At 40.4% G+C, this 25,866-nt stretch overlaps 1 protein-coding gene across 2 annotated transcripts; it reads left to right on the top strand.

Moving 5' to 3' along the window:
• The first annotated feature begins 1,815 nt into the window (after positions 1 to 1,815).
• CUL4B (cullin 4B) lies at positions 1,816 to 25,866 on the top strand. 2 transcript variants are annotated; one of them, XM_063313656.1, is made up of 21 exons: positions 1,816 to 1,924; positions 2,750 to 3,277; positions 5,953 to 6,068; positions 9,704 to 9,807; positions 10,154 to 10,223; positions 10,887 to 10,960; positions 11,431 to 11,593; positions 11,689 to 11,778; positions 11,959 to 12,041; positions 12,627 to 12,694; positions 13,971 to 14,089; positions 14,562 to 14,754; positions 15,370 to 15,474; positions 15,683 to 15,793; positions 16,836 to 16,921; positions 17,266 to 17,373; positions 18,332 to 18,445; positions 19,613 to 19,718; positions 19,826 to 19,998; positions 20,839 to 20,991; positions 22,486 to 25,866. In XM_063313656.1, exons 1-21 carry the CDS (start codon positions 1,864 to 1,866, stop codon positions 22,579 to 22,581), a joined length of 2,721 nt encoding a protein of 906 aa, XP_063169726.1. In that variant the 5' UTR covers positions 1,816 to 1,863; the 3' UTR covers positions 22,582 to 25,866. The 2 variants fall into 2 exon arrangements, with proteins under 2 accessions (XP_063169726.1, XP_063169727.1); XM_063313657.1 differs by having other exon boundaries at positions 1,842 to 1,924; positions 2,925 to 3,277.

The raw sequence follows: 25,866 nt of genomic DNA, 5'->3' as shown, positions 1-25,866 counted from the left end.
TTATTTTATCTTTATGCATTCTGCCAGAACCTTGAGGGTTACTTTTAATTCAAGTTTTGTTTTACCTACTACACTTCAAACAATTTCTATATACAGATCTGAGGTATTATATATTTGAATGCAATGATTAGGATATAGGATAAAATAAATTTGTTATATAATAGGAATATTTTGATGCACAGAATATTTCACAGGAAATATCACTCTTAGATTGTAACAGCAGCTGAATGCTGGTAATCACAATTATAAAATGTAATATAATTCCTTTTTAAACTGGGGAAAGTAGTTTAGTAATAACAAAAATGTAATCTGAAGTTAGATTATCACTGTTGCATAATTGTTTTTATCTCCATGTTAAGAAAAAGGTGTTCCCAAGGATGGGTAAGTCAATAAATAATATTTAATAGTAAAAGCATTCAAAGTCGAGTCTGCAACTTATATTTTAAAAATAATGTTTTAGATACACAAGTCCTAGAAACTTCAAAACCAACACAGATGAAATTAGACTAGCTGGTATATTTAAAGGAATAAAAATCGAATTAGAAAAAAAAATAAAAAACTGAAATCAGAAGAATACATATCCCTTAATTATGAAAAAAATATATACATCACATCACATGATAAAAGAAATTCATTTCATTCCAGTCAACTAGATCAGGGATTAACATAATTAGTAGACTTGACTGGCTCCAAAAACAAAACAGTTTTTATTTATTGGCGGTATATATATATACTATCTTCCAGGCCATACTTCCACACACTGAAAATTGAATAAATCAGAATAATACTAGCACTAACAGAACTTCAATACATAGAATAATTTGAAGAGTGGGCACTTTTTAATTTATATCCTCCATTTCTGCTCTAGTGAGCACAAAGAACATCAAGGCAGGTTAAAACATTTACCTTGTTAAAAGATTGAAGAAACAAAAATCTCTTATCTTGAAACTGATCTGAGTTTGTGAAAATCTGAAACCATCTTACTTCTACTTAAGTACTTTGAGTACTTAAAGAGTACTCAAAAAGGCAACCCTTCTAGATCCCTAGATTGGGTGATAGTATTAAACTGCGCTTAAAAAAAAAAAAAAACAGGAAGACTCCACGGGTGCGCCGGTGGGAATTTTAAACACTGCACAAGACATAAGTTAGGAATTATTGTCCATCCCGGTTTTTACTGGCAGCGAGAGGCCCGTCGCTTTTGTTCTCTCTCGTCTTCTCCAAAATTCGCTCCAGCGGCTTTCGTGGAGCCTTTTACCAAAACGGGCTGCCGTTTAGTTTCGACGAGGTGGAAATGGGTAACCATCCAGTCCCAGCGGCCCCTCGGTCCGACCACCAACTCCCGCCCGCCCCCGGGCAAACGGACGCCCTTCCGAGGCTGCCCGCCGCCGCTTCCTCCTCTCCCCCGAAACGGACGGCGAGCCTGGACGAGGCGGCACCCCCGGGAGGAGGGGAGGAGGAGGCGCGCGCCACCCCGACAGGCAAACCGACGAGAGGCGGAGGGCGGGGACCAGCGCCTTCCCCTCCCCGTTTCCTCAGTCCCTTCCCGGCTGGGAAGAAAAGGGGGGCGGGCCCGCCTCTTCCACCTCGCTGGAGAGGAGGAGGAAGAAGCGGGTCGCCTTTGCTCGCCCTCCCCGCTTCCGCTCTTCGTCACGTGGGGGCCCCCCAGCTAAGGAAGCCGACAGGGCTCAGTCCCAAGGGGTCGGCCGCCATCGGGACTACGCCGAGCGAAAGGAGGCCGAGGAGCCGCTACGAGAGCCGGCGAGCCTTCGGTGGCGCCCCGCCTCCTCTCGCCGTAAAGAGCGCTCCGAGCGGCCGCCGCCGCCGCGCCGCAAAGCCAGCTTGTCGGCCCGCGAGCGCGGCGCTATGGCTGGGCGCTCGAGGGACCCGCCGCTTCAGCAGCCGCCCGGCGACACAATCACTTCCGGTAGGGCAGAGGGCAGAGGGGAAGTGGGTGCCAGGGAGCGGGGTGAGGCGGGGGATGGAGCCTGGGAGGGGAGGCGGGTGGGAAAAGGAAGGAGCGGTAGGCCGGCCCCCGGCTCCCCGGGCCCCCGCGGCTTCCTCCCGGCCTCCCTGCCCGAGCGCGGCGGCGGGCGGCGACACGGCGTCTTTTCCGAGCTTCCTGGCAGCGCTTCCGGACGGATGGCCTCCCGGCATGCCGAGCGGCCGGATATGCCGCCATCTTTAGGCCCCCTGCTTTCTCCGTTCTAGTATTGACAATAACAAGCTGCGGTCCTCGCCCGGCTGCCCTCCTTCCCCTCTCCGGGCCGCGAAAGAGGCGGCGGGGAAGCGAGCGAGAGCGGAGGAAGGGAGCTCGACCCCCTTCTCCCCGAGACCGGGCGAGAGAGAGAAGGGGGCGGCCCTCGGGCGAGAGAGACCGAGAGGACCCTTTCCCCCTCTGCTCGCTGAGGAAGGGGCAGAGTTGCCGAGCGAGGCCTCCCAGAGTCGGGGGCGGGGTAGGGAAGAGGGACCCGCCCCGTCGGGGGTCCCTAACAGCGCGCGAGAGGGACACTCACCCGAAAGGCGAAGGGGAGACGGATAAGCACTTCCCTCCCCCTCGCGAGAGGGAAGAAAGGGGAGGAAGGTGGAACCGGCGGGGAAGGAGGCCTCGCCTGTCCCTTTGGACCCCGACCACGAGGCAGCGACCTTCCGTGACCAGCTCTGCGCCCGCCCCTCTCTGCGTGTCTGTCACACCAGGAGGATTTGATGCCCTTCAGCCTGCTCACCTCTGTGGTGTTCATGTTTCCCACAGGTTTCACTTCCCCCAACCCCCCAGCAGCAGCAGCTCAGGAGGTCAGACCTGCCACGGATGGTAGCAGCAGCTCCTCCTCCTCCTCCACCAAGAAGAGAAAGCTAAATAGTAATAGCAACAGTAGTGAGAAAGAAGAAGTTGACTCCATCTCCTCCTGTTCGTCCCTTCTTTCTAGAAACAGCAGTTCATCCTTGCCTGCTCTCATTATCACCGCCTCCACTGCCTCCTGTTCCTCCTCAGGGGTAGCTTCTTCCAACCATCACCTGCAGAAGAAGCTGCGCTTTGAGGACTCCTTGGATTTTATTGGACTTGATGTGAAGATGGCCGAAGAGTCTTCCTCGTCGTCCTCATCATCACCTGCTGCATCTTCGCAGCAGCACCAGCAGCTCAAAAACAAAAGCCTCTTAATTTCCTCAGCTGTGGGGCATCACGCAAATGGCCTGACCAAAGCTGCCTCCTCCACAGTCTCCAGTTTTGCAAACAGTAAACCTGGGTCAGCCAAGAAGTTAGTGATCAAGAACTTTAAAGGTAACCTGCTGCTGTCATTCGTAATCTCTTGCATCTATATCTGAAGGGAGATTGCAGGGTAAGGCACATTTTCACAGTAGCCCCTGCCATGAGATTCAGCCCTCTGCAGCTTTATCCCCAAGTGTGGCAGGTTTTCTGCCTGCATTCAAAGGAGCTAGTTTTCCTATATGGGAGGAAGACATGTTCAGAGGTTCAAACCTAGTTATTTTGGGGAAGTGGACGGGGTTCTTTCTCACCTGCATTCTAGCCCTTTTGTTGGATAGCAGTCAGCTGGAACCGTTGAGGATGGGGCTAGTCTCCCTTCGTTTGTACACCCTTGATAGGATTTCTATTTTTTTCCTGTAGCTGGAGAGTATGGCAGAATCATGAATTTTTAAAAGAGACAGAAGGATATATTTTAAAATATATAGAGCTACTAATGGCAGCTTGAAGAAACTACTTTGCTTGCTTAGGTGAACTATTTGGCTTCCTTAAATATATAGATATTAATGGCAGCTTGAAGAAACTACTTCGCTTACTTACAAGTTTTGGGAACAATTATAATCCTTTTCTACAGACAATTGGATATTGTCTTGCATAGTTTGTCCAACTCAGATATGAGAATCTGTGCAGTAGAGTTCTAGTTTGCATTAGAGCAGAGTAGTACAAAAATAAACTACTTAACTGTTTTCTCTTTCTACAATCAGCGTGCTTTCCCACACGTCTATTATATTAGTCATTTTTTAAAATTATTGTTACTATTATTTCATGCCTTTGAGTCAGTTTTTGACTCCTGATAACTTCCTGAACAGGTTCCTGCTGTTTTCTTGGCAGTTTTTCAGAAGTGCTTTGCCCTTGCCTGCTTCCTGGGGCTGAGAGTGTCCAGCCCAAGGTCACCCAGCTGGCTTCATGCCTAAGGCAGGACTAGAACTCCTGGTTTCCAGCCTGGTGCCTTAACCACTACACCAAACTGGGTCTATACTAGTCATTGCTACAGATTTGAAATGAACAGGAGGTCATCCCCTAAACTGGTGCAGAAAGAAAGCAGAGGATTTTTTAATAGTCCTCAGCAGCAACTTGCCCTTGTTGAACTGAAAAATCATGCAGAATTGACTGGAGAGTGGGGAGGGTTTGATGTTTGTTTAAGTCCTGAGTTGGGGCTAAATTATCCTGGCAAAATGTTCAAAAAATGGAATGAAATGATAGGTGGATATTGTGATCCTCTGAATGGAGTTGAGGCAAATAAACACTTTTGGATTCTTTGTTAGTTTCCTATAGCTGTGTAGCTGAAGAGCAAAGAGTTAGGGTACTTGACACTATACATAAGTGTCAAGTACCCTAGGAGGAATCCTTAAGACGATCTCTTAAGACAGATTTAAACAAGCTTTTCTTAATCAAAAGATACTATGTTGAACATTATGTGAAATAAACTGACATTTTAAATATGTTTCTCATACATTGTATTACTTCCCTCCTATATAGTTCTTGGTTCTAAAAGAATTAAACCTACATTTGTTTTGTAACTCTATTTCAGGTAATAAAAGCATTGTATAATGTACTGGCTGTCTCTGTTAAATAACTTTTGTCTATTAAAAATTGCCCAGGCATACCTTATTTTTGTAATTTTAGCCTAAGAAATATAATGAATTTTTATTTGACAACTTTAACATTGAGCTATGTAGAACAATTTCTGCCTTTTGTAAACAATTTGTACATTTCCTTGCTTTCGGTTGCTAAGGATAATTTTAGCATATAATTCAGTTCATAAGTTAGATCAGTTTTATGCTGACAAACAATTTACTTCTCGCTTTTTTTGATTTATGTAAACTAAATGAAAATTATACATCATGTACAGTCTGCTATTGAAAGCCAGGATAATCAGCTATCCCTGGTTGATTTTCTCTATTATATTTTAAAATAATGCTGAGTAACAATCAAGAAGAACTTGTGATTTTAATGCTGAACAGATTACGTACTTAAGGCATTCTGAAGTTGATCCAAGAGATTGTGGCAAGACATAAGGAAGAAATCTTCAAGTAGATAGCATACTTCTACAGTGTTGCATTAAAAAAAAATCTTGAATGAAGATCAGAATTCTGTACTAATACAATATACTATTACTGGTGCATCCTCACTAAGAAACAGATTACTGACTTGTTCATTGGTTTGAAGCATTTGAGCTATCACCAAGGGCAGTTATGGATAAAGCAAATTAAAGAAAAGCTTTTATTCATATGCTTTTCAAATTTTAATTTTAAGGAATAATCAGTAGCCAACAGCAGTCAGGAATTCTAAGGTCAATCATTAAATTTTCAAGCTGTCGGATGGAATGGGTAAGTAACCTTGGATGTTGAAATCTAATTGGTTCTGTGGCCTTTGTTAATCCCAATATAACTGCTATACTTTAAGAAGTGCTCTTTAAGAGTAAATGTCTTAAGTTTTTTACCTTCAAGCCTGCAATAGATATCACAGTCCGAAAGAACAAATACCTATTCTATTTATAAGGCAGAAACTGGTAATCACATTTAGAGGGTTTGTTTTTTTGTCTCTAGGTATAAAAAACATTCATTCTGGTTTATAAGGTTGTCCAAAAGAAATTCTTGAAAGCACTAGGCTTTTCAACTGATAGAGCAGATCAGTTTTTGTGACTTTAAATGATACCTTTGCTGTAAGGAATTACTTCTGTCTTCTTCCAGATAAACCTAAACTGCCTGAAAATTATACAGATGAAACCTGGCAAAAACTGAAAGAAGCTGTGGAAGCTATTCAGAACAGTACTTCAATTAAGTACAACTTAGAAGAGCTTTACCAGGTAAGCATTGGTGTAGGTACTTTCAGTCCATGAGTAGACCTCTGCATACCTGCAACCATTTCGAGGATTTTACCCACTTTCTAGGATGTGGCTGAGGTCCCATAATCACTTACTAGGTGAGAGGCAATCTCAGATAAATAGTCCTTGAGAAAATTAACAGGAACATCTTCAGAATTCATTATGAGCTAATCTTCATGCTTTATCACTGTAGAAATTGTACAGTATCATGTTCTTTTTGTGAAATGTCCCCCATCTGAGTGTCTGTATGCCCGCTACACTTTAAAGGATGCAGTGCTGGCCTGGCCCATGATTGTCTTGATGGATACAGGACAGAAATCCTACTTTGAGAAATAAAGGCTGTCCTTGTTCAGTTTTGCATGAGGATCTTAGTTTGCTGAAATTATTGTGTTATGAAGCTGAACCCAGCTGTTCACCCAGGCCTTTAACAAGGATGATTGAAGCCCGCTTCTGGGTAATAATAAAGGCAGGATAGAAAATAAATAAAATAAATAATAGGGTTTGCTTTGGTTATTTTCCAGTTTGTGCCATCTTTTGTTCTTTGTTTTTATCATGGTATCCTTTTATTCTGTGCGTAGGAAATCAGATGGTGTGAAATTTTAAGCAATAAATAAAATTCACCGGTAAAGGTCTGACTCCCACATAGGAATTATCTCAGAGTGGCAGGTCAGGAAGATCAAGTGAGAGAAAAACTCCCCTACTTCTGGATTTTTCCCCTCATACAGATACTCCTGATACATGCAAAAGTGTCAGATAATCCACAATTCTACATGTTGCATATACTTGTATTTTTTTTAATATAAATAACATTAATGTTCCATTATCAACTAGTTCTGAACAAGTCAAGCACGTGCATCTCTTTCATTGGGAAAAGAGCAAGAAAGAAAGTACACAGCACAGCCTCCAATAGAGATGTTTCCTTAGCAAAATTAAGCCTTTTTAACCACTTATTTGAAAATCAGAGAGCAATGTTAAAATATTTCAAGCTCTGCCCTCAGCACACATTCTGGTATCTTACTGGCTTTGTTAAGGAGCAGGACCAAAAAAATCAAAGGCCAATTTTGTTATAAAACATGCTGCTTTCATATATAAAAGTTTTGAATACAGTTTAAAAATATTAAGGGGTTGATATTTACCTTGTTCCTATCATAATATTTAATGTTCCCAATAATAAAGATTTTACTGCCTGAAAAATTATGGTAATCCTCTATTTTAAAAACAACCTAAACTGCCTAAGTTTTTACTTATAGGTACATTTCATGGATATTAACAGGTTTATTTTCTCTTCTTCATGGTTTAAGTATCAGATCTTTTTCCATGTGTTAATTTTACTGAACATAACTATTTTAAAGTTCTGGACTACTTTTTTTTTTTTTTTCCATTCCATTGCCTTAATTATATAACGTGGCCAATGAAGAAAATGCTACGTCTGGTTAGATGAATTAGTTTAGATCTACTAGTTAACTTTAGAATTAAATTAAATTTAACTTTATCTTTAACTGAAGACCTGGTAAATCAGTGGGATTTGGTGGGCATATGGAAAGCCTTATTGATGTTGTTCGTGAAGAATCTTTTTGCAGTCAGTTTAACATACTTCAAAACCCCACTAAGACTTTGCTTAAGACTTCTTAATCTGATTATACATGCGTCTGTAAATTGCCCTCAGTCTTGTTCTTAGAAATACTATCTTCCCTTTTAGTTTTACGTTCCATGGGTATCAAGCACAGATTTTTGATGTTAAAAATGTCTTTGGCAGTACATTAACAGTGCATTCACAACCCATCAGGGTCATTACGTAACTTTGTGGCATTTTGGATCTTTAAAACTACTGTTTACATTAAATAGGTGCATTATTTTCTTAGGCCAGACAAATCTGTTTTTTTTTTTTTTTTTTTGTAAATAAAACATAACTATTAAAAATGGATTTCACTGGGTTTTTTTTTTTTAAGTTGAATAAATAAAGATTAAAAAATGATTGAAATTTTATAAGAACTTTAGTATTGTCATTTAAAATGAAATGGTATGAATCTCATGTTCACTGTACTGTGATCTAGATGTAAAAAAGTGTGGCCCATTAGCATCCATTTTGTAAACCTCAAAATGTGTTGAACCAAAAATTGGACCCGTTTGTGGGTTATGGGTTAAAATGGGGACCTTAAACTTCGCAGATATTTATGGCACCTCTTTCATAGCTGAATCCTCTCTAGAGAAGGCCCTATACATACCCACTTGGGAAGTGCAGCCTTTGACAAGCCATTTAACGTCTGGAGTAGTCCTTGAGCTGCTAGTCGTATTAAGGGATGTATTCACTTTATCAGTAAAGTATAATTATTATTAAAACAATCTTTTAGCATTGTGTCTAATCAAGTAACTTAATATGTTTGTGGGAAATGGGGTAAATTATATTTGCTTTCTCACTGTTTTGTTCAGGTTCTGTGTGTGTGTGTGTGTGCATGGTTACACACACACACAGACACACATGGAATTCTGTCAAGGCCTTAGCAGACCCCTTAATTTAGTATGTATTCAGAGCTATATTTTGAAAGCAAAGCAGCTGCATTTTCTCTTGACATGATTTGTCTGGATCTATTTTTAATACCTTGAGTTAAAAATAGTCACATCATTGCTGGTAACTGAACACTAAATAAAACAGTTCTCCTGAAGACCAGCAGAACTGATAAATGGATCCACCTCTAACTATGCTTTTTTAAGCACCATTATCTAAGCCATGGCAATTTTTTTTTTCTCTAACACATGTCAAAGTATTTCTGCACACCTGTTGTGACAACCCATAAGTTTCTTGACACATTGCTTCCTCTGCTGGTTAAATAAATAAATAAATAAATATCTTCTGGGTGTTGCACTTCTTCACTCTCCCTTAGTTCTACCAACTGAAGCTTATTCATGTCCATTTAAAGTACTGCTAATATGTCTCATTCCATCGTGGGCTTGACGCTTTCACAGGAGAAATGAGTTCATAGTATCATCATAAAGGAATAGAATAATATGATCCCAGTCAATTTCACACACTTAGCCTTTATTTCTTTTGAGGGTGGTATCTGGTGTCTCCAGGATAGCAGTCTAGGTAACATGTTACACCATGGACAGTGGTTAGGGATAATGAGAAATCTAGTCAAAAGCACCTTCAGCTTACCCTGAAGGTACACTTCCAGCTTTGAAAGAATGTTACAATTTATACAGTCAGCATGACCATCATATTACAGATTATGACAATAACAAAATTCAAGTTGTTAAGGGGAGAATTTATACCTTAAGTATCTTCAAGATGTAAGGCATTATTTTGGCCTTTGAAACCCTTCAAATCTCAAAAAATGGAAGAAAGGGCTGAATATTGTGGCTCCTTTGTAAACATGCTGTGCTTTGAGAAGCCTGTGCTTGTGAGACCTACTCTGTCTTTGTTGGCTTTTATACCACTCATATGCATGATGCAGCAAACAGAAATTGCATTCTCCAGTGCTAATATGTTAGGCAAAATAAGGAAGAGAGTGATATATTATTTAAATAAGACATTTTGCTGTGCAATACAGTGTCCAGAAAATGTTTTGAAGAAGGATTCTTGCATGTTCTTTTCTTTCTTTTTTTTCTTTTTTTTTTAGGCTGTTGAAAATCTTTGCTCCTACAAAATTTCTGCAAATTTGTACAAGCAATTAAGGCAGATTTGTGAAGACCATATCAAAGCACAGATTCATCAGTTCAGAGAATATCCTTTTTAATAAATATTTTATAAAACTGGAAAGCATTTTGGAACCCTATTAACCATTTTAACAGTACTTGTGGATTCTGAAATTTGGTATTTGTGGATTCTTTTGGCAGCGACGAAGTCCCTTAAATATTTCATCAGGAGAGAAATTTATGTTGCCTGCCGACTAATCAGTTTAGTCATTAAACTGAATATAGTACTTTCTTATTATAACTTTCCATATGTATGTGGATACTCACATTTAAACATTTGGGAGTGGGATATTAAGCTAATAGGTAAGCTTCCACTAAGTGGGTACTGATGTTGCATCAACTGTTTTTTAAAATATTCTTAACTGCCTCCTCATGGATTCATTGGACAGTGTTCTTTTCCTCAAGAAAATAGACAAATGTTGGCAAGACCATTGCAGACAAATGGTAAGCCTTCTTTGCTTTCTAAATGTTATATCAGCTTGAATCCAAAGATGGATATCATCTGTAGCATGGGGGGGGGGGTTAGATGGCTCCCCAGAGGAAGAGAATTGGGCATTCATGCCAATGGAAGTGCTTCCCACTCATGGACAGTTTATTGTTAACCATGTCAAAAAAAGGATTCCAGTAATTTGTATTTAGGAACAATTGGGGGGGGGTCATATTCTGGGAAATTTAAGAATTGGATTCAGATATTCCCCCACTGTATCAATTCTTTCTGCTGAAAGTTAGTCAATAGCAAAAAGCTTCTAGAAGTATTCTTTCTGGTGACAGAAAATGGGAGACCAGCTGAGAATACTTTTCACCATCCTGAAACATTTTTATCTGTGGAACCATTAAAAAGATCTTTGCCATTGACCATAAAGATTATAAGAATGAGGACAGTCTCTAAATTCTTTGTGAAATGTTTGACTTTCCACAGTGGCAGCCAATTAGCATATATATTTGGAAGTAAGTCCTCTTAAGTCAATGACCTTCCCTTCCAAATTAACATATCTAGATTTAGGCAGGTGAATGATCTTACATTATATTCATTCAATAAATATAGAACTTAAAATCTGTCAATTTGTGACGGTTTGGGGTTTCTCTCTCTCTCTCTCTCTCTCACAGATAATGATTAGAAGTATCTTTTTGTTCCTGGATCGAACCTATGTTCTTCAAAATTCAATGCTGCCATCAATTTGGTGAGGGTGAAAAAAGTAGCATTGATTTCACACTTCCGAATGCTTTGTCGAGCTATTGATTAGTAGTTTCTCTTCCCTTCTATCCCAATCGAGCAACGGCAAGTTCACAGTGAATAGAGAACCTTTGTTACAAAACTAGAAACTGTTCTCTTTCCTACATGTATTTCCCCTCTGCCCAGATTTTCATTAAAATGTAGGATTGTAATGAATATTCAGTATTCATTTTTGTCACAATGAATGCGACAGCAGCATGGTGGTTAGAATGACATGTGGATCTAACCTGCAATGTCTGGGTTGGCTTCCTGGATTGCCTGTGTTACAGACCTTTGTGGTTATAAGCCACAATTTATAAATCAGCACATTGTGCAAGCCCAACCAATTGTTGATCGATTTACTAAACCATACGTTAGCGAAGCAAGTGAATACGACAACCAACTCTGTGTTTCTGTTTTTTCTTCCCCCCTTTTCAGGGATATGGGGCTCGAATTGTTTAGGACTCATATAATTAGCGATCAGAAAGTCCAGAACAAAACCATTGATGGCATCCTTCTCTTGATCGAGAGAGAAAGAAATGGAGAGGCTATTGACAGGAGTCTGCTCCGCAGCCTCCTAAGCATGCTTTCGGATTTACAAGTAAGAGTTGTCCATTATGGCAAATTTGCCTAAAAATAATAAGACTGGGCTGGCAGAGCATTCTAAAGGAAATTATCCATTTCTCTTCCCTTCAGATTTATCAGGATTCTTTTGAGCACAGATTCTTGGAAGAAACAAATCGTCTATATGCCGCAGAAGGACAGAGGCTTATGCAGGAAAGAGAGGTATTTTATTAATAACTCTGAAGCCCCATGAGCAGTTCTAATTCCTACTTTTTGAGCAGATGTCCTTCCATACCTCCAGTTACTGCAACAGCCAGAAATACTGCCTGCTTACCCACCCCTCCATAGAAACCTCCATTACCTTATTTTAAGATTCTCTCCATAACTTATCCAATCTTCCAGGTTCCAGAATATCTCCATCATGTCAATAAACGCTTGGAAGAAGAGGCAGACAGGATTATAACTTACCTGGATCAAAGCACTCAGTAAGCATTTGGCCTCTCTTGTCCTGCTTTGCTGAACCTGGCAGGAGTGAATTTCTACTTCAGCAATTGCTTTTGGCTAGTGTGGGATTATGTGCTTCGTTCTCGCCTCTGCTTGGTTTTCCCTATGGAATCCCCAAGTTCCTGGAGGCAGAACCCTATTTATTTATATTTATATTTATTTATATTGCTTCTCTTTCCCCCACTACAGCACCCTGTATATCAATGGTCTTAATAAGCAAGGGGTCCTTTGTATACCTTCTAACTGGAGAAGTGTGTGTGAAACTGACTTTGTTGTCAGTTTAGTTGTAAGTAATCCACATGTCACTTTCTGAGCCTAAAGAAAGCTAATAACAGCATATCCGTTCAGTGGCTGTTTGCTTCAGGTCATTTTCTGCCTACATAAAGAAGGCAAGAAAGATAAAGAGAACACAAAATGGCTTTTTTTAAAAATAGGGTAGGCCACAGTAATGTTGGAGAATGTTGATGCATAAACTCTGACAATTCCCAATGTTCAGATTAGTTTAATAATTTAAATGGTTAAAGAGTGAGCAAAAGGATTGTAATTCTAAACACTTTTTCCTGTAGGAAACCTCTAATTGCCACTGTAGAAAAACAGTTGCTAGGTGAACATTTAACAGCCATTCTACAGAAAGGTAATCTATCTCTCTTTGTAGAAATCTTTGTTTACTGCTTCTTCAGGGCCTTTTGTTCCCTGAGCTGAAGGGAAATGACCCAATCAGGTGCTGATTTTGTCAAGACCCCTCCCCTTTTGGCTTCGCATCCCATGACATTGTATTCTGGAGGGGAGCTGCAGGTCACATTCTCCTTATGGGAGGAAAGGAACCACAGGAATGCCATTGGCTCTGTTTTGCAATACAGACTCCTGCTGAAAATAGCTGAGGGAAATATGGTGCTTCAAAAGGACAATGTTGAGTGCATCAGAGTTAACTGCCAGCACTACTCTTTTAAATCATAATGTTTGCCAAGCCTTAATTATTTACCTTACCAGGGCAGATAAAATGCTGAAAGCTTGCAGGTGACAGGCACTTTATTTTTTCCCTTTTAAACTTTGTTTTGTGCTCCATAAAACAAAAGATTGTGTCACAGGGAAAGCTCCTTCTGCAAGAACTAGGGGGGGGGGTGCCCTCAGGACCTTTATCTGCAGCCCCAGATCCTCTTTGTAATGCAGCTGCTGAAAATAAGTGTGACTCTGGCCCACCATTTGGAGGTGGGAAGCACACAACAAAATAGATTCAACAGATTTTTAAAAAAAGCACTCATGATTCTGAGAATTCTCATAATTCTCCCAAACTTTAAGAAAATATGAAAAATCCTGATCTGTCTCATGCAGATGACATGGGCCTCCCCACTTTGCCATCACCCTGCCCACTGCTTCTTCCCAGGGTGGCCCTTTCCTAGAGAGTTACTAAAGTAGGTTTATCAGACAGCCTCTAGCTGGCAATTGGTGGAATCATGCTTATTATTAAAGTTGGGAGCTTCCAATGGAACTTTTGAGGAAATTCAGAAATGCTACTGAGAGAAAAGTGTTTTTTTTAATCCTTCTTAAAAGCCTTGAATGTGTTCTATCAAACCTGCAGTGTTAACATTTTGTTTAAATGTTATTCTTGAAATATTCTTCCTCCAAAAAAGTCCTGGAGGCATAAATAGTTCTTTCATCCTCACAGTATTTTTTTGTCCATTTTATCCTATTTTAATGGCTGATTAAACCATAACTGCAATAACTTTAAAAAAAACATGTCTTGGGAATTTTGTAGTGCATAATTCAGTGTTTTAGTTGACAAATGTTTTGATTCCAAAATGGCTTTGGGAAAAAATGGTGTCTTGTTCTCAGGGATAAAACTTGAGCTTGAAATGTTTTGTCTCAATCAGCCTGCATTAACTTAGAATCATGTTATCTTAATTTTACAGGTTTAAATCATCTGCTGGACGAGAATCGAATTCAGGATTTGTCACTACTCTATCAGTTGTTCAGTAGGGTCAAAAATGGAGTGCAGGCTCTCTTGCAGCAGTGGATCGAATACATAAAGGTAGCTGTGCCTGGCTAACTTGCTTAAATTCAGTTGCAGTAATAACTTTAGAGGTCAAAGCAAAAGATGCCTCTCTTGCATGCATTTTTTTTAATCTCACACAGATACATACATGCATAAATCATGGGATTGAGGAGTTTGTTGGTCTTTTGAAATAATCTAGCTTGTACACATTCCTCCAAGGAATTTGAGTGGGAAGCTTTCATCTTTGTTTAATCAATTGGATTTTCCTCCCAAATGGAACATTCTGATTGTTCGTGTTTTCAGAAGATCTTGTTGTATTTTGCAAGTGTTTCTACCCAAGTACAAAATGCTTCTCTAAACAGCACGATGATGCTAGCATACAAATAGAAATGGCCATTGTTACTTTATTTTCTTTCTAATTTCCTTTGAATCCTTGGGGGGGGGGGGTTTAAGTTGCTATTGATTGTATTAGGAACAACGTCATTTAATGTTTTTGGTGTTCCTTTAGGCATTTGGTAGCACCATTGTCATTAATCCAGAAAAAGACAAAACGATGGTCCAAGAGCTGCTAGATTTTAAGGATAAAGTGGATCACATCATCGACATCTGTTTTTTGAAAAACGAGAAGTTTGTCAATGCCATGAAAGAAGCTTTTGAAACGTTCATCAACAAAAGACCCAATAAACCCGCTGAACTCATAGGTACAGCATCATTCCTTCAGGAGTTCCCAATGAGGATGATTAAGTAGATCGTAGCTCAAAATCCCTGAGGGTGTGTTCAGGGTAGAGAATGCCCCAGCTTCAGCATTCAGCATCTCGATGCCTTTCTCTTTCAAAAGTGATGTAAAAAATTGTGCCCAAACAAGGGATTTTGCTTAACATTTGGGGAGGAGGGCAAGGGCTTTTGTGAGCACTGAAGTGATTTGATGTGTCTCTTGTGCAAAAGTGGAGGCCAGTTTTCTCTGGTTTTGGGGAGAAGAAGAAATTGGAGGTGACGTTTAGTCAATTAAAACTTTTTGAGCACGGCAGTTTTCATACGTTTCCACCCAAACTGGCAGGAAATTGATGCTGTTCAGCAGTTACAGTTGGAGAGGACTTTAGGAGCAGGAAAGAAAGTTACTTCAGGCAGCAGGTTGCACTCCCTTCCCCACCCCCACCCAGCCTAAGGAAGTTAGGGTTAATCAGGGTAAATTATTGTCAGTTAGGTGAACCAAAGACTGTTCCTTGGCCAAGACTAGGTTCCCTACCTCTGATCTAGAATAAATGTTTGGATCCAACATTCAGATGTGCATCATTTTTTTTTTCCTTCCTCCCCAGCTAAATATGTGGATTCAAAACTTCGTGCAGGCAACAAAGAAGCTACTGATGAGGAGCTTGAAAAAATGCTGGATAAAATAATGATCATATTTAGATTCATCTACGGTAAGAGCAGGACTTTGTTTTTATGTTAATCAGCCACAGTTAAGCCCACCCTTCCCCATTTCTCAAAGCAGGCTGGGTTGCGGGGGCGAATTGGCTTTCCATGGCGATGCCCAGAAAACAATCTAAAGCCAACAGGTGGCTGATGCCGAAGTCCTAAAAGATGGTAGCTTTAGACCAGGAGTCAAAGCCAACCCTTTGTTTTCTGTAGGAAAAGATGTCTTTGAGGCCTTTTACAAGAAGGATCTAGCAAAGCGACTATTAGTAGGCAAAAGTGCCTCTGTAGATGCTGAAAAATCCATGCTGTCGAAACTCAAACATGGTAAGGGTTTTTTATTCACCTTCTATAAACGTTCTGAGTGCCTGTGCGTGTGGATGCCACTTGTAACTGAGGAAGAATCTCCTGACAGTTTACCTCTTTCGATATGCAGTCTTTTCTGATATAAAGTTAAACCCTATGTAAAAAACAAAACCGATGAATCATTTCTCCTTGCAAAATGGGACTCAATCATATCATCATAATCAAAATCATAAATTCTATTCCTCTTCTGTGGGATTCGTGTCTGATCAACTGGGCTGGGAATCCCAGTCAAGGCGTGCTAATCGCTCCACATTCTGCATCGTATGTCTTAGACTGAGCTTTCTGAAACTCTTTTACAGTCTTAAATCAAGTTCCTGTAAATTAGTTTTCCTAGCCTGTAACCTATGCATAGAATGGGTAAAATGCCTACAAATGTATTGCATTTTGGTCATAAATCCATTTACAGCCTTTGCCCACCGTCCCTCCGAACGCAATAAATATGTCAGTCTTGTAAAACAAGGATAGGAAACTTTGTAGAGCCCAGTGTGAGGATCAGGCTGAGCAGGAACAATAATGCAAAAGGGGCAGAACCTGTTTTACGTTGTTTTGTTTCCCCCTTGTGAGTTTGGGAGGGTTGTTTATCATTGCTTTTTAGGGGTCACACTACAGTTTTTGAATGTTTTCTGCCTTAGACTAGAGGAAACTCTGCCACTGATTTGCAGTCATACTGTCAAAGGAAGCTCAGAGCATCTGAAGTCACAGGTGAACAGATTGCCCACCTCTGTTTTAGGATGCTTACAGGGTGCTATCCTGTCATTCATGATGTGACACCTAACTACTATTTTGAAGTTGGACTGATAAGTATAAACTCTAGCGATTTGGTAACTGCCATCAGAATTATGCTAAGAGTGACACTTCATCAGTCCCAAAGCAGAATGCTTACAGAAAGCATCAGGTTACAGAAGGACACTTGAAAGCTTGTCAATAAGCAGGATATCAGGTGTCAAGGGAAGAGGATGAAATGCTTTTTAACAGTGCTTTTAATATAACTGCTCTCTTACAGAATGTGGTGCTGCTTTCACCAGCAAACTTGAAGGAATGTTTAAAGACATGGAGCTCTCTAAAGATATTATGATACAATTTAAGCAAGTAAGAGAACAAAGTCTGCCATCATTGTGTGTTTCCCTTTTGCACATATCTCCTCTCTACAGCTCCTTCTTTCTATTCTCTTACCACGGTCTTCATTCTTTTGTAATACCCTTCATATTTTGCTGTGGAGTTACTGTGGGGCAGTCATGGATAAAAGAACTGGGTCACTGATTCATTATATAACTCTCTGGCTGACCTTGCCATTCCCAGGTACCCTTAGAACTGCTTTGAGAATAAAATGAGGAAAATCCAAAGAACTCCACCCTAAGTGGTTTGGAGAAAATAATGCAAATGTATTTGTAGTTCTGAATAGCCATTCTTTATGTCTTTGATTCTGCCTGTAGTATATGCAAAATCAGAATGTACCTGGTAACATTGAACTCACCGTGAATATCTTGACTATGGGCTACTGGCCTACGTACGTGCCTATGGAGGTCCACCTGCCATCAGAGGTAAGACAACTGTACAATTCGTTTGAAATGAAAGAATTCCATAGCTGTTCAAGGATCAGATAAGGATAGTACACCTTAGCTAATAATTAAAATATATTTACTTAATCATTAGAAACTTCAAAAAATATTTGGGGTAGTATCTGTCTTTTGGCTGGCTATTTAAACAAAAGTCACAATTAAATGAATGTGAGCTTCTTCGATGCTCTGATAATAAAATGTCTTGAATGCAAAGGACACAAACAAAACTTGGTTTGGATACTTATTCCTGGTAGCAGGAACTGTGAAAAAACTAGGAAGCTTCTGTCAACAGTTTATTTCCTTGGTGTCTGGATTGTGATCTCTTGCTTCATTCTTAACAAGCCAGAATCTGAAGCCAGCATTTCAGATTTAAAACGTGATTTGTCCAAAGAGCGCCTGTGGACAGAATTTCCCTGGTTTGTGTGGTACTGGCCAAACAGCACTAGCTGGACTAGGATGTTTTCTTCTCCCTGATTAAATTGAGACTACAAAATCAGCCCACAAAATGATGCAAGGAGAACTGAAACCTCTCCTATTTCTCTTTTTTTTAATGTAAAGCATAATTCCAATGATGCCCATCCACCTGTGGGGCAGGCATTGCTGGCCAGTCCAATCTTCTTAAATTATTTTCTGAAGCAGAAGAGTAATGGAAGAGCAAGGGAATCTTACATTGCAGATATCAGCTTGGTTATAGCTCCCCTTTTTCACCCAGGTGAAGCTAGCAATCCTGAACCGAAGGTGACAATGTAAATCTAATTGGTTTTGGTATAAAATACTAGTATGAAAGTGAATTAGTAAACTAGGCACTCAGATTTTTAAAAAATGCAATTATTGGTTCAGCTTGAGTCAAAAGTGAAGACAGTGGAGAAAGGAAAAAAACATTAAGAAATTGGTAATAGATTTATTTTATCTTTAAAATTGGTACTTCCATTCTGTTTAGATGGTGAAGCTGCAGGAGATATTTAAGACTTTTTATCTGGGAAAACACAGTGGCAGGAAACTTCAGTGGCAGTCAACATTAGGACACTGTGTATTGAAAGCTGAATTTAAAGAGGTAACATTTGCTTTGTGGTATCTTTTTTCATACATGGAAATCGTTTTGTAGATTTGAAAGACGTATCAGAGTTTCTTAAGAAAATCTTACTTGAGAATGTTTTCTGGCCCCTAAACTGTGTTCCACTCCCTTGAACTTTACTTGCTTTATTCATTTATCTTCCTATTTATTGGTCAACTGTACACTGATACCTTTTGCCCAGAGTCGTTGTGTACGAGATGGACAGCAGAGAAAATTGACAAATAAATAAAGTGAAACATCCTTTCATTAATACATAAGGGGAAATTTTCCCCACTCTGTAAAAATCAATGAACTTCAAAGGCCAGTTAGGACCATTTGTGCTGCCTAACTGAAACGTACTTATAAAGAAATCTGTTATTCTTTGTTGGCTGTAAACACCAATTTCTAAAAGAAACTCTTCAATGGGTTGGTTGAAAAGGGCTAAGTACATATTGTTTCAAGAATGAGAATTTAAATGTTTGTCCTGATAATATATGTAATTGCACCAGAAAGCCTACTCTGTTGCTTCAACCCAATCTCTGACTTAAGGACCTTCCAGATGTCTGGACTGGAATTCAGTAAGAAGGAGGAAGCTGACTTCATGCTCAGTGGTGGTTGGTTGGATAACACGACCCCTTTCACGGAGAGGGCAGAATTAACCATTTCTGTCCAGCATGAAGTCCACATAGAGCAGGGTTTCTCAACCAGGGTTCCGTGGCACCCTAGGGTTCCGTGACAGGCCACTAGGGGTTCCCTGGGAGATCACAACTTATTTTAAAAATTATTTCAAATTCGGGCAACTTCACATTAAAGAGCTAAGTTTCATTATTTTTAGTTTAAGAACACAGTTAATGCATGGATACAAGCCTACCCACGAAACAAATATAATAATTTTGTAACTTCTGGCCATATTTGAGCCTGAATGTGCAGGGGTCCCCCAAGGCCTGGAAAATATTTCAAGGGTTCCTCCAGGGTCAAAAAGTTGAGAAAGGATGACATAGAGCATAAGATCTTTAGTGTAATGATAACTCAGCAATAATTACGTACATTATTTCTGCAAGCACTGTGGCATCTGTTTGCGTAGACCTAGATATCCTTAAAGCAAGTACTTCATGTCACGAGGGACACCCAAGTCGTCTTTGTTCAATTCGTTTTTCTTTCTGGCAGGGCAAGAAAGAGCTGCAGGTGTCTTTGTTCCAGACTCTAGTGCTGCTTATGTTTAACGAAAGTGAAGAATTCAGTTTAGAAGAAATAAAACAAGCCACTGGAATAGGTTAGTATTGGTTGCTGCTTGTAACGTCTGAGCACGCCCAATTCAAATGCTGAAGTGTGTATGTGTCTCCCTCCCTTTTCGTGTGTTTGTCTCTCTCTCTGTCGCAGAGGATGGAGAACTAAGGCGAACCCTCCAGTCGTTAGCCTGCGGCAAGGCCCGAGTGCTAACCAAAAGCCCCAAAGGCAAAGATGTGGAAGATGGAGACAAATTCACTTGCAATGATGACTTCAGGCATAAGCTCTTCCGGATAAAAATCAATCAGATCCAGATGAAAGAAACGGTAATTCGTTTTCCTTGTGGATTACCTTTATAAGCGTCCTGGGCACTGGCCTAGCACCCTACGTGAATCTGTGGTAATATAGCGGCAACCACGTTGGTATAATTTTCCAATTGTCAGCTCCAGCTTTCTTTTTGCAGGAAGGGTAAGCAATCTTTATCAGCAATTCTGACAGCCGGTTGTCAGTGCTTTCACAAAACAGATGTCCTGATTACCAGGAAACACACTGAGACAATGACTTGGTCTCTAATATTTATTAGTAGTACTTAACAAGAATCCTAACAAACTGAGGAAGCGTGGGAAAAACCCAGCCATATAAACCCCAAGGGTTAAGGCGGTCCCGATCTGTGTCTCTTTGAATGGCTGAACAGTTCCTCAGTGCTACTCATGCGCTTGACAGTCTGGGTGGGAGCCCCCTGCTCGCCATCCTTACTCATGACAACAGCTGTGATAGCAGAAACAGCCAGTCAGAGACAGCCATCTATCAGAGAACAAGCAATGACCCTTGCCCCCCACCCCCGGCTGCCATTTCTAAAACTGTGATTAAAAATATTTAAAAAGCAGATTAATTAATAAGATACATACAGATGGCTCATCTGAATGGGTTTGGGAGGCAACGATTTCCTCATGAGAGGAAACGGGTACCCAGTAAAACCTAAACACTGATACCTTAAACATTCCAAACATAAATGAAATACTAACTTAAATTAATTCAGTCTTTCCTAACTTGACACCTCCTAGGATTTTTGAATTACACCTCCTGGCACCAGGCTGGGAAAGGCTGAACTGACTTCCTGTTTGCTTCTAGAAGGTGAAGGTTTGCATTGTTTCTTACTCCTGCAGGTAGAAGAACAAGCAAGCACTACAGAGAGGGTCTTTCAGGACCGCCAATACCAAATTGATGCTGCAATAGTGAGAATCATGAAAATGCGCAAGACACTTACCCACAATCTGCTTGTCTCTGAAGTGTACAACCAGCTGAAATTCCCAGTAAAGGTAGAGTACTTTTATTTTATATGTCCAGGCTTAATTCTTAAGTAGTGGATATGTTTAAGGTAGAACTCTTCATAATTTTGGCTCATCAGCAAACAAACATCATCATGTTACACATTGCTCATTATGCCCATTGGCTTCTCTTTATAAGTGAAAGCTAGGAACACTGAGTTGCTGTTCTCGAGACAGGACAGATTCTGAAGCCAAGGACAAATCGTCATTTCCGGCTTCAGCCTCTCCTGAGAGGAACAAACCAGCGTTTACGTGGCATACAGTGCAGCTACCACACGTGGAGCTGTCTGACTGTTAGCTGGGCCCATTAACAAGAAGATCTAGCCAGACTGGTTAGATTGGCAAGCACCAGCACGCTAACTCGCTAATAAGCCAGAATTCTCTGCAAATACAACCATCCTTTGCTGCTTGTAGTACGTTCTTGAAAACAAAACCATTTATTACTTCAACATCCCGCATTGCTAACTAAGTTGCTTCGTTTAAAGTGGCAGAGGCTTTTCTCAGGAAAATGCCTTTCTATTTAACAAAGTCAAAAGTAGCTCTTTGTATAGTAAAGGTAAAGGTTTCCCTCGACGTAAAGTCCAGTCGTGTCCGACTCTAGGGGGCAGTGCTCATCTCCGTTTCTAAGCCTTAGAGCCAGCGTTGTCATAGACACTTCCAGGTCATGTGGCCAGCATGATGACTCGGAACGCCGTTACCTGCCCGCCGAAGCGGTACCTATTGATCTACTCACATTTGCATGTTTTCGAACTGCTAGGTGAGCAGGAGCTGGGACGAGCAACGGGAGCTCACCCCGCCGCGCGGTTTCGAACCGCCGACCTTCCGATCGGCAGCTCAGCGGTTTAACCTGCAGCGCCACCGCTCTTTGTATAGGAAGACATAAATACAGGCCCACATTTTACAGACATCAAAAGCATGAATACATTTCTGTTTGCAAGTCAAGACATACAAAAAGAATCAGATAAAACCAGTACAGGCAGTCCTTGCTTAAAGACCACAATTGGGACCAGAATTTCGGTTGCTAAGCAAGGCAGTCATTAAGCAAATCCAACCTGATTTTACAACCTTTTTTGCAGCAGTTGTTAAGCGAATCACTGTGGGCCTTAAGCTAACCACATGGTCGTTAAGTGAGCCACACAGTTCCCCATTGATTTTGCTTGCCAAAAGCAGGTTGGTAAGGTCAAAAATGGTGACCACGGGATGCTGCGACGGTCATAAATGCGAACCGGTTGCCAAGTGCCCGAGTTGTGATCACATGACCAAGGGGATAATGTGATGGTAGTAAGTGTGAGGACCAGTTATAAGTCTTTTTCCCAGCACTGTTGTAAGTCTGAACTGTCACTAAACAAATTGTTGTTAAGCGAGGACTGCCTGTATACTGATGTATGGTGTATCTTTTTAAATGAAAATGTGTTTCATGAATTCCTTTAAACCTGCTTTTTCCTTAGGCAGCCATTGTTTCTGACTTTCTGTATTGCTTTTCAGCCTGCTGACCTTAAGAAGAGAATAGAATCGTTAATTGACAGAGATTACATGGAGAGAGACAAGGAGAACCCCAATCAGTACAACTACATTGCATAAACCCACGATGAGCCTTTTTTCCTTTTCTGCACACTGATGTTCTTGGTTACTGAAGGATAAACAAGCCTGTTGATCCCATTAAATTAACCTTTTTCTACTACCAATGACTGAATGAAAGCAACATAATGGGATTGTGGGTGGGGGGAGAAACATAGTCGAGTGGTCTTTTTCAGTGGCTTTTACATGCCCATTTAAAGAGTAGTAGTTACATTTTTACGAAGAATGCTGTTGAACTCTTTGCATGATACTTGGTATGAACTGCAGAAAATTGTAAGGAAGTATCTGGTCTCTGTAATTCCATCCCTTCCTTCAGGTCTAAAGGGACAGTCTCTCTTTGGCAGATAGCTCTCATCCCATTTTGAAAAAATAAAAAAATGTGTAACCTTTTTATTAAAAAGCAAAACCCCAAGTTACAGCCTTTTTTTAAAAAAATGCTTAAACTGCATGCAAATTTCTAACTATTATATAAAATTATTGGGTTTGTTTATTGGACAACAAAGCCTGTGTGGATTGGCAGTCTTCAGAATCGCAAAAGCCAGTCTCATGTTCCTAAACGTAATAAATTGTTCTGTAGGTGTTAGAAAGAAAAGCATACCTCTGACTGGATTTCTAAGGTCGAGAAAACGTACCTAAAGTGCTTGGATTTGTGCTGCCAATATTACTGTGAAAAGCTTAAGGGAATTAGGCTGCTGCTTACTCCCTTCATCCTCAAATGTAAGTACTTTTAAAAATAAAACAATTCATGATGTCAAAGTTAGTTTTTGTCGGGAGGGATTTTAAGAAGCTCATTTTTCAGAGAAGGAAGCTCTTAAACGACTGAATGCAAGGGCATAATGTGATTGCTGCTCTGGATGTTTTCTCCCCTCTCTCCGAACAAAATTTAGAGGTTTTTTACTTCCACCAAATGGTATATGCTTTGTTGTTAGACCAGGAATTGAACAGGTCTTAATAAAAAGGCACTCTCGTTGGACCACAGCTTCGCTTGACGGCAGAGAAGTACCGGCATCCCTGGGTCCCCTTGAACTCCAGCCGTATAGCCAGAGCCAGTAGGAGAATTGTCGCCTAATCAGTATTTCTCAACCTTGGCAACTTTAAGATGTGTAGACTTCAACTCCCAGAATTCTGGGCGTTGAAGTCCACACATCTTAAAGTTGCCACGGTTGAGAAACACTGGCGCAAATAATGCTACTGCTCTCTGTTCATTAAGCCATGCTGGATTCTGGGAAAGGAAATGGGCCATTCCTAGAGAGGGTTGGATTTGCTTAACATGGTGCCCAACATAATGGTCCCCTTTCCCCACCTGATCCCTTCCCACTACAGCACAGCTGTAAGTCCCAGAATTGCCCAGTCAGCTAGGAGGGAATTCTGAGAGCTGCAGATCCAGCAATTCCAGAGTGTGCCCCTTGGTGAAGTCTGCGGTGGTCTTCTTCAAGTACACACAATTCCAAGAGAAGGTCAGGAAGGTATTAGGAGCGTCCCAATGCTGCTTTTGACTCACGGCAGCCTCAGCAATCTACGTTCACCGTTTTCAATTTACTACACCAAATCTGTGGGCTGAATTTGTTTTCTGCCAGAAGATCCTGTATTGTTGCCTGTGTGCGTTGCACCCAAAGTCCTCTTTTTTTCCCCAACACTTTAAGAACTGTATTCATATTCAGTGTTCATCTCCTCTCTGAACCACTGAATCAATGCTGATCATAACTGTGGCCCATCAGAGCTGACTTGGCATGGTTTTCCATAAGTATCCCCACCCAGAATCACCCAATCCTCCTATCTCTGAATTGAAAATCTCTTTACACTTTAAGCCTTCTTCTCCCTTCCTGGCACAAACCCCCAGTGGAAACATTTAGTCATCCATGGCCTCCCTAACCTGCTCATCTGGAAGAGGAGAGGAATATTTCCAGCATAAGAAAGACATTTAAGTACAAGCTTCTACCGTTCACACAGGTTATCCAGCAAGCAGTCTTGCTGGCACATTTGAGCCTAGGAACTCAAGGAGACAGGCATTCATCACAGGAGGGTGGTGTTGTTTTTAATCTTTTTCCCATCCTTGCAGTGGCTCTTATTTTTTTTTCCTCCCTGAGTAAACCTTAGAGAGACTCCGTAAGGGGGAGAAAATATTCAGAGTAAGCCAAAACACCAAAGCATTCCCCCATTTTCCCCTAAGTGATGCTGAGCAATGAGAATAGCTATTTTCCAGCCATATTGGCCAGCAACTTTTCTTTCTGCTGGCATTGTGTGCCTGCTTTATTGAGCCATAAAAATATTTATAATAGATATGTATATAAAAATACTTTCTCCTTTTTTCCCTCCGTGGGCTGAAGCCGAGACCCACAGCTTGTCTGGCCATACATTTTTAAATCTTTTCCCTGTTGCATGCAGTTTATAGCAGCCTCCTTTCTATGAAATCAGAATTTCTGCTGATAAATGTTTTAGTTTGAGGGTTTTTTAACAAAAACTTTATACCCAACAAAATGAATTTTTTCCTTTCTTTGCTGATTTAAGTTTAAGTGACCACATTGTTTCAAAACTAATGACAAAGGTGTTGAAAAAAATTGTTCTATAGTATACACAAAGGTGCCAAAGTACATATAGTTAATTTAAAAAATAGATAATTGTTAAGATTACTTTAGCTGTGGTTTTACCTTTATTGATCTTTCAGATGCTCATTTTATCTGTCCACGAGTGCCCCCATTTCTATGTGCATAATGTGTGTTCCTGTCAGTTTCTCCAAAACACAGCATTTGTCCTTCCTTTTCTCTTCAAAACAAAATGTTTTTTTTTTGTGCATTGGAAAATATCACTTTTACTTTTAGTGACTTCATATATTCAAAAAAGCATCTCCTCCCCCCCACTCCACAAATGTTTGAAACTCTTAAGAGTACAGCAGCATTCAAAAATGTAATATACTTTTTGTATAAACACATTCTTTGGAAAGAATACCTTTGGAATTGCTGGGAGGGAGGGAACAGGCAGCAGTGGGAGGGGAAAAATAACCCTGTTTCTTTTAAGAAGCCACTTCAGTAGGCTATTTAAGATTGTGCTTGTTTATTGCATAGAAGTGTTCTATTTACACACGTCTGCAAACGGGACATGTCAGGATTAATTCCTTCAATGCAAACAAAATACCAAACCCAAACGATTTCAATGCTTCATAAGTAAGTGGATGGGTTCAGAGAGTCTCTTTGGTAAATAATGTAAATACATGTCCTTTAAAAAGAGTGAGTCTGTTATCTAGGTATTTTGTGTCATTTAATAAATAATAAACAGTTTTGTGTTGCTAAA

Source organism: Candoia aspera, chromosome 12 (assembly GCF_035149785.1).
Source record: "Candoia aspera isolate rCanAsp1 chromosome 12, rCanAsp1.hap2, whole genome shotgun sequence".
Classification (NCBI taxonomy): domain Eukaryota; kingdom Metazoa; phylum Chordata; class Lepidosauria; order Squamata; family Boidae; genus Candoia; species Candoia aspera.
Note: the sequence above shows the minus strand (reverse complement) of the source record. Positions and strands in the feature narration are given on the sequence as shown.

Coding starts and splice junctions, on each gene's coding strand:
- CUL4B (XM_063313656.1), top strand. CDS start 1,864: ATGGCTGGGCGCTCGAGGGACCCGCCGCTTCAGCAGCCGCCCGGCGAC. Junction 15,475..15,682: donor CATATTTAGATTCATCTACG/GTAAGAGCAGGA, acceptor TGTTTTCTGTAG/GAAAAGATGTCTTTGAGGCC. Junction 20,992..22,485: donor AGCTGAAATTCCCAGTAAAG/GTAGAGTACTTT, acceptor ATTGCTTTTCAG/CCTGCTGACCTTAAGAAGAG.